Source organism: Pyrus communis, chromosome 1, assembly GCF_041283825.1.
Source record: "Pyrus communis isolate YQ-2024b chromosome 1, ASM4128382v1, whole genome shotgun sequence".
Taxonomy (NCBI): Eukaryota; Viridiplantae; Streptophyta; class Magnoliopsida; order Rosales; family Rosaceae; genus Pyrus; species Pyrus communis.
Window position 1 is genome coordinate 15,813,845 of NC_142565.1, and position 8,401 is coordinate 15,822,245.

General features: G+C 37.6%; 1 protein-coding gene across 9 annotated transcripts; it reads right to left on the reverse strand.

Annotated features, from left to right (window-relative positions):
- Positions 1-488: 488 nt before the first annotated feature.
- On the reverse strand, positions 489-8,085 carry LOC137720218 (uncharacterized). 9 transcript variants are annotated; one of them, XR_015965638.1, is made up of 6 exons: positions 7,674-7,855; positions 4,272-5,298; positions 2,912-3,797; positions 1,765-1,841; positions 908-942; positions 774-873 (listed from the first exon to the last, which is right to left on the reverse strand). XR_015965638.1 is itself a non-coding variant. In XM_088699088.1 (5 exons), the coding sequence occupies exons 2-4, from the start codon at positions 5,238-5,240 to the stop codon at positions 1,798-1,800; spliced, it is 1,899 nt and encodes a 632-aa protein (XP_088555214.1). In that variant the 5' UTR covers positions 5,241-5,298; positions 7,674-7,855; the 3' UTR covers positions 636-942; positions 1,765-1,797. The 9 variants fall into 9 exon arrangements, 6 of the variants coding, with proteins under 6 accessions (XP_068315358.1, XP_068315359.1, XP_088555214.1 ...); XR_011066472.2 differs by having other exon boundaries at positions 489-942; positions 1,765-2,000; positions 7,674-7,884; XR_011066473.2 differs by having other exon boundaries at positions 489-968; positions 1,765-2,000; positions 7,674-7,884.
- Between the last annotated feature and the right edge of the window lie 316 nt (positions 8,086-8,401).

Below are 8,401 nucleotides of genomic sequence, written 5' to 3' on the forward strand. Positions count from 1 at the left end.
ACTCAGCCTATGCGCCAAGTAGGTTTTGTAATCTTAGGTCAACAAAATGTCTTTACCAAAACCAAACACAATTAGAGTGATTGTCAAACAATTTCCGGGATAAAACAAATAGAGTGAATGGAATTTGACACGGACACCGAGCCAGCTACCAACTCTTAGCCATTTTAATATGCACAAAGCGCACAGCACAGCAAGCTTGCCCAGTTAGGCATTTCATCAACACACTTGGTGAGCACTTTTGAAGGAAAATAAAACTCATGAGCATCGGAAGGGGCTCCTATTGACAGAAAACAAACGCAAAATTTAAAATCACAACTTTCCCTAAATAAAGCTCTTAAGAAAACCCTTACATCTTCATAATATTTCTGTAATTTGCATGACCCACAAGTACGTAATACTGATCAAACAACCTCTCATTCGTTGTCACGTTGTTTCACCAAACCCAGTGTCTGGCCTTATAACAGTAGAGACAGGATAACGAGAGCACAAGAAAACCACAATTGCCATTCAAAGTCAATGCAAAAACCCCCCAAAAGTTGTATATACAAAAACCTCTTAAATTACTCAAAGATCCACATTTGCTAATCTCACCTCCTCTCTAGACTCAAAAATAGCATATTTTCTACAATTGCAAATTTTACTATAAAATTTGATAGTAACAATAAAATAAACACATAAACAACCTTAAATATTCGACACAAATTGACCAAAACATGTTTCCTTCAACATTCTTGCAAGACAAATCCCTCACGAAAATTACGGTTGAAATTTTTGGAAGGCTAGGTGGTGCTGAAAATAAAAGCACTTGGATCAAAGCTTCATTTATGGCTCCATTATGTCATTGTCCTTGCATCGTGCTCTATGAACGGTGGTCACTGCATCCAAATTCATGGCTCATAGTCCGCAGCACTGCATCCAAATTCATGGCTCATCGTCCGCAAGCTGCACATTGTATCCATGCTTTAGGTCTGTAACAAATCAAGGTTCCAATGTGGAATGTTTAGATGTTCAATGATCTAATGTTTCCTCGCTAAAATGCAAGGATTGGGTCCAATATTGGTACACTTGGTTAAAACTTAAGAAAGAAAAGACAAAAGGTTGACGGGAGAGAATACATGATAGACACGACAGGTAATCAAGATAAGATGGCAACAACTTCAAAGTTGAAAAACCTCAATAACATCATGAACAGGTAGCTCTATATGACTGCTAGGTGAACGCCTTAACATCATAAAATACTAAGTTACAGGTTTAAGCTTGGCCACTTAATGGGCCAATTAACAGAGAAAAATGTGAACATGCAGCCAAACATAAATTTAATCGATGTAAAACAACTTTATATCAGATAAAATTCTAAATGAAAAGTTTAAGTTTGCCCGGCCCCGAATAAAAAACTACTAGTATACAGAGAAAACTGCGCGCAAACAAACAATGTAATCTACATCAAACCTACTCTAATATGTCAGAAGTTAGAGCATGCAGCAAGTCATAATCTATATCATTGCTATATATGCATGGTATTTCCACAAGTGATGATTATTTTATAAATTTATAATACAAAGTTTCTTCTAATTAGAACATAAGAATAAGTCAGATTATGGTCATGCAGTATGGCAATTTTGGGATCCCACTTTTGATGATTACATATCAGAAGTCTGTAAGACATAAGATGAACTTGGGCAGCCTTATATTATGGATGTACCAACTGCACAAGAATATGATTGTTGATTAAGAGGGTTGGCAACAAGTCAGGAAGAAGCTCACCGCCAAGCAGGGGTGGAGCCCGGAAACTTTGTTTTATATTCTCCATGCGGGCGGATATGAATTGGATAAGTTTACAACTATTGATATGTAATGGTATTAAATTCTATAACAATATAATATCAAAGATTAAACTTTATCAAATATCTATGAAGTCTTAGAAAGATGTGTAAAAAAAAAGAAAAATAAATAAATCTATTTCAAAGTGAACTTTGACATTCTGGGCAGTTCCCTTTCACCTACAAACAAGGTTACAAGATATTCGTCGTCAATTTTTGGAAGAGTAAGCAAAATGAATCAATCAGTAGATCAGATGGTAAACATCGGGCCAATCAATTTATTATTCTTAAAGATTGAACGTTGAGGTTCAAAATTCTGACTTATTTTGAAAATACAAGTGAGAGAATTAGTTCTAAGATTAACAATGCCCGTCCACACAACTTTTAAAGCTCTTACTGTAGCATGCCTCGTAATTGAGAGCCAGTTAGAGGTAATAATTTAAAATCGAACATTTCTTCACTCCCTATCATTTTAATTTTCGTTCACTCATGTTTTTACTTTTTCAAATATTATGTGGTTCCCACATGGCCTAAAAGTAGAGAGGGGCAACAGAAAAGAAAGACGACCTGGCTATTATTTCACAGGATCAGCAAGAGAGATTGGGACACGAGAGAATAAGAGAAAGAGAAAACCATGTAAAATCAGGTAGACAGACCAACTTTGGGTGTACCATATGTGTGTGTATCTTTTTTCTTCTTGGTTTTAAAAGAGAGGCTTCATGGTAAAATAAATTGTGACGTACGAGTTGGATCTGAATGTTCATACTTAAACTCAATACACACGAGCACGCACACACATAGAATAACAATTCAAGTGGGTCAATCACATTAGCCATACAAAAGTCACTTTATGGCTAAAGGAAGACACATGAAAAGATGTGCCAGACACTGGGAAGGATGAAGCAAGAATATAACTCATATCCTAGCAAAATCAGGGACAATGAAGGAAAGGAAGTAATTACATAAAGGTGTTTCGTGGTGTAAGATTAACTCTGACTTGCTTATTTTCCAGCAATACCATACAAAAACAATTGAAGTGTTTTAAATGCAAGAACAATAAACGTGCCGGGAATGAATATGTTAAATGGTACCTTTAATTGAAGATTTATCATATTTCTCTTTCCTCTCATCATCATTCTTCCATTCACTATCGTCGTCGTCGTCGTCATCATCATTTCCCATTTCATCTCTTCCATCATTTCCTATATCGCTCTCACTTGCCGTCTCCCATTCGGAATCATCAGTCTCTCGGCCATAGATATCACCAGCATCACCCTCACAATGGACGCCCCCATGTTTAATAGCTGCCTCTCTAAATAACCACGCTGCACGCATCTGCTTTTTAACCAATCGTTCAGCATAATCTGGAACCTTATTTTGCCTTAATGAGAGATCAGGATCATTTGACTGAGAGCACTCGTTTATGAACAGAATGGCATCTAGCAAACTCTCTTTTGCAAAGCCAAGCATGTCATAAGCCTGCGCTCTTCTCCAAAGACTTTTGGCATGACGGTTCAGTGGGTTGTGAAGACAAAGTGCACGAGTAGCATCGCTAATAGCTGCCAAGGGCTGCTGCAACAGAAGATGACACTGAGCTCGGTTACTGTACAGAACAACTCTCTCCTTTTTGGATCTCATTGGACACAATGCCAGAGCTTCTGAGTATTTAGATGCGGCACCAGATATATTTCCTGATGAGAATAGGGAATTTCCTTCAAGCTTGACCACTAGCGCTGCAGCCTGTTTAATATGGAGATCCTCTTTAGGCATATTCTTTTCCCATTTCAATCTCTGTCTGGAACTCAACAGTTCCTCTATCAATTCTTTCGTTCGGTTACTAAAAGAGTTTCTTCCTGTCCCTTGTGACTGGACACATTCCTCAAGAACATTAACAATGGAATCTCCTAGCTTCTTGTGATCACCCAGAGTTGTTATCTCCGCAAGGTCAACAAGTGCAGGTACAGCCTTATCAACCACCTATATAATGGCATTAATAATGTTATAATTTATAATCTAACATCTCATTCCATATATACCAAAACAGATGGGTTAACTTATGAAGTGCGGTAGTCTGAAATTGTGCATACAAAAAGTAATACAGTATTTTTCATTCATAATTGTTAGATTAGGAGGACAACTCTTAGAACGTATCTTCATCAAAAAACTTTAACTCACATGCAGAGGTTCAAAATTTCTGATCCAAACAGTTGTTAATATGTACGAGGCATTAAAACATTCATTCAGGAAACATAAAAAAACTACTTGCTGTGACAAATAAATTGAGTCACTGGATAATGGTAATGAATATAAGGCAGAGAAGTTCAAGTTTCCATAAACATCCTTTGTGGAATACTAGTGATCGTAACTTTAACATGTAATAAGAAAACTAAACGAAACAGGCTAATATCCACCATCCAGGACCAGATGAAAAATTGCTAATGAGGAAAATACCTTATGACATGTACTCGGGTCTTGGAGTAACCAAAGAAGGCAATCAATAGTCATATACTGCCAATCATCTGATGACCGAGAAATATTACACAATGATTCAATAATACTGGGACAGCCAGCAACTGGTCCTCTACCCAGCTTATGATGGCAAACTGTCCTTAATAAACCAATACCAGCTGGTGAGTTTTCATTAACAAGTCCACCCCACATGCCAGGTAGTTTCATTAAGAATTCAGGTTTGCATATCGTAGGAAGAAACTCTGGTTTAAAGGCAAAGCAGTTAATGAGCTGGAGGGACCAGCATTGCAACTGACTAGCCCACTCTTCTGCCTTTCTGGACTCCATTTCAACACCTCCCATGCCACGGGTGAGCAGATCGCAGTGATAGCTTAACCTTCTGTCAACATACTGGTAAAAATGAGAATAGACTATTTCTAGTGAGCTCATTGCTAGTTGAATCGAAAGCTCAAGAATTTCACCATGACTTGCTACGGCAGGAAAAGTGCTGGCATAGGTAGCCAAGTGCCCTAAAGCTCGAACTGCCACTCTCTGTTCAACCCATGTTAACCTTCCTCTCAAAAGTTCAACTAAGGGAGGGATTACCCCAGCATGAACAGCACTTGCTGCAAATTCTTCCATGTTCATAGTGTATGATCCAATAATATGAGCAGCATAATAAGGAATGTATATATTCTGGTCATGAGAAAGCCAGCGACGATTCTTTAGACCCTTCCATATCAATGCAGCCATACATTCAAAGATACCAAGCTCGATGAACTCAGGGTCATTCGGATGTGCCATGGCAGTGTTCCAAAGGCCACTGATAGGGAGAACCTGGCCATCGTCATCCTGTGAAGGAAGCTCTCTAAAGAACTTCAGGATGCTGGCTCTTCGCTTACTTGGGTTCCCTTCCTTCATGACACAAAAGAAGCATCCTGGGTATGGACAGTCAGAAGACACTTTATCCATGTTCAGATTACAACTTAATATTATACAAAGAAGGGCGGGTCACCTCTTCATCTCTTGGCTGAATCAAATAGCAAGACCAATAGACAATTTATTAACATGTTAGCTTGGCATTTATCAGGAAAAAAAATAATAACATAAAAGAAATACTGCAGCAGCAAGTAACCACTCGATCCTTAACTAATAGTTCAGCACAAAGGTCCACAGGTTTAAAATCTTTAAACTGAAAATAATTGATTCTGGGTATAAAAAAAAGACCTAGAAGTGGATTTCACTAAAACAAGAAAATACTTAAGTTATATGTATCCAATAATATCCCAATCAAAGAATTTAATATACAAATTTTATTCCACCTAATTTCTTTCTAGAATCGTCCTCTTTAGTTCCAAGCATAGTTGCCAGATACGGGTTCGGTTCAAGTTCGTGGTTCGATTCAGGTACGGAATTCGGTAGTAACCTAAAGTACCATTCGTCAGAGGGTACACATAGACAGTATGATATTCAGTTCGATTCGTTCTAAATTCGTTAAAAATATAAATTAAAAATATTTATAATATACATTTTACAATAATATTTATAGTTATTATAAACAATTATTTTTGTTTAAATTCATTATTTGTAAGCAATTATTTGTTTACAAATAAAAAACAATTAATTCACTTAATTGTCTAGTCAGAATAATATAAATATTACATTAATATGGAACTTGGGAAATGCTATCGGCCTCCGACTCTTTACTTCTTCTCTGAAAAATCAATACTCCAGATAGGACCCTCAACTAACACAATAAAAATATTAAAAACTACAAATAAACTTAATATTTTATCTCTCTTCCTCTCCCTCATCGTCTTCCATCCACCTGACGAAAACCAGACGCACAGAGCTTCCCAAAATTCCAGTTGTTTCCATCCTCTCTTCCCAAAAATTACAGCTTTTCAGTAATCTGATTAGAAATTATTGGAGATGGTTAGATGAACCACCGAATCCAAAAAGTACTGGTACGTCCGTACGGGTACGGAATTTGGACGGGATTTCACCGAATCTGGCAACTATGGTTCCAAGATCACATTGCTTACGATGACTTCTATGATTTTGAGAAAACAATGCCTTCTATGACATTTTAAAAATTAGTTAGAGATCATTTTGTTCTTGCCCCCAAAAAAATAGCAGGTTAGATGTGCTCCCAAAATTACTCCCTCCCTTTTCTCCCAAGTCAAATTCAAAATGGGTCAGAACAACTAAGAAGTCGATCAATTGTGTTGGAACAAGAACAAATAGAAAAAGAACCAAATCAACCAAACATGATTTCATAAAAAGATACCTGATTCTTTGTTTCCCCGTTTCACTCTTTCATGTTGGTGCATTTTAGATCTTTGCTATACATGACCAAACTATCTCAAACAACTTTTGTTCATCTCACTTCAATTCCACACACATCCTAAATCCATAATATGCCAATTCCTAGGCCGATATAGGGCATGTTTACTTACAAAGAATGAGAACTGGAATCACTTTTTGATTCTCAAGTTCCTATGTTTACTAAGATGTAGGTATGTAAATCATTTCGCTTCTAAACCTTCCCGTATTTATTAACACGTAAGGAGTCGGAAAAGTGTTAGATTCCCTAAAGTCCGTAATCAAATACCTAAAAGTCAGGAATTAAATCAACCTTGAGGAGGGGTGGAGGGGGAGGGGGGAGGGGGGAGCGGGGAGGGGGAGCTAGTTGATCCGATTCCCGTTTCTTACTTTGCCTATTTCTAAGTTCTCCCATTCGTTCCAAAGTAAACATGCCCTAAGTCTATACAATTTTCTCAATTTGCATCTTGGTAATACACTTCTGCAGACCGTTGATTTTTAAACCAGCCAACAGTTAATCCAAAACCCTAAAACATAGCCATAAGACTCTCACTTCAACTTTAAGGTATTCTAACAATATCTGGCCGAAACAAAAAAAAGGGACACTAACCCGAGATGGAAAAGGCCATCACTTCACTCTTTAACAGCTTTTAAATTCCTCGTCACTTTTTTCTCTACGTTGGTAAACTGGCATTTGAATATTGGACTAATACTCAGTCTTGAACCTGCTAAATCTAAACCCCCTTAGGACTCATAGGCCTCTCTCAAAACTAGTAATCCACCAAATCCTAAACCATCAACTTTAAAACTCTAAACCCTTCGCTTGTCGGCAGTCGAAACACCCTACCCTTTATCAAAGTAAAGGAATTTCCAAGTCCAACTTCAGAGTAAGCATTCCAACACAAACAATCAGTAAAGATCCAGCAGTTTTTACAAATAATTACATCTAAAAAACCAAAAACAAAAGGCAATTCAACTTGTTCGATGAGATCCAAACTCTCAAAACGCCAAAAATCGCATTCAGAACAACATTAATTTGGCAGCAAAAACAAAAAATGGAAGAAATAAACAGGTAAATACCTCCGAAACCCCTGCTCAGTAGAGATGATTTAGCACTAAAAAACTAGCAAGTAGCAATCTTTAGAGAAAATAAAAAATGGGAAGAGAGAGAAGAAACGAAAGGTGCTTTTCTTTCGATTCCTGCTTCTGCTTCCGGAGAGAGAGAGAGAGAGAGAGAGAGAGAGAGAGTGTGTGTGTGTGTGTGTGTGTGTGTGTGGAGAAGTTCCGCTGTGAAACGAAAACGACTGTGTTTAAGGGGTTTCGATTCGGACAGCCGAGAAGATTGCACATCAAACGTCTTAATTCCAAATTCACTTCCCCAGATTACGCTCTTCCGCCACGCGCGTGGTTGGAGTGGCGCGCTGGGCTTCTCTTGGACCGCGACATGCATAACACACAAGCGCGTGGGGTTGACAAACCTATTTTTGTCGATTGTTATTGCGGCAAACATTCAAGAGACAAATACTGAAAGAGTAACAATGGTTTGTGGGGTAACGGCGTTACGTTGGTCCCATATCTACCACGCCTGCCCTTTTACTTTATTCTTTTTCTTTTTTTTTTGAGTGTTTTTTTGTCCCTCTACAATAGTTTAATAAAAGTTAATGTTCAACAATAATGTATTACCTTAACAGTGAAATGTACTGTTCGGAGTACGATTCTTTTTCCTTTTAATCTACATCACATTCTCTTTCCTTTCTTCCTATTTAGATGGTTACGATTAAACCATGTCAACATCGTGTGTTGACTTC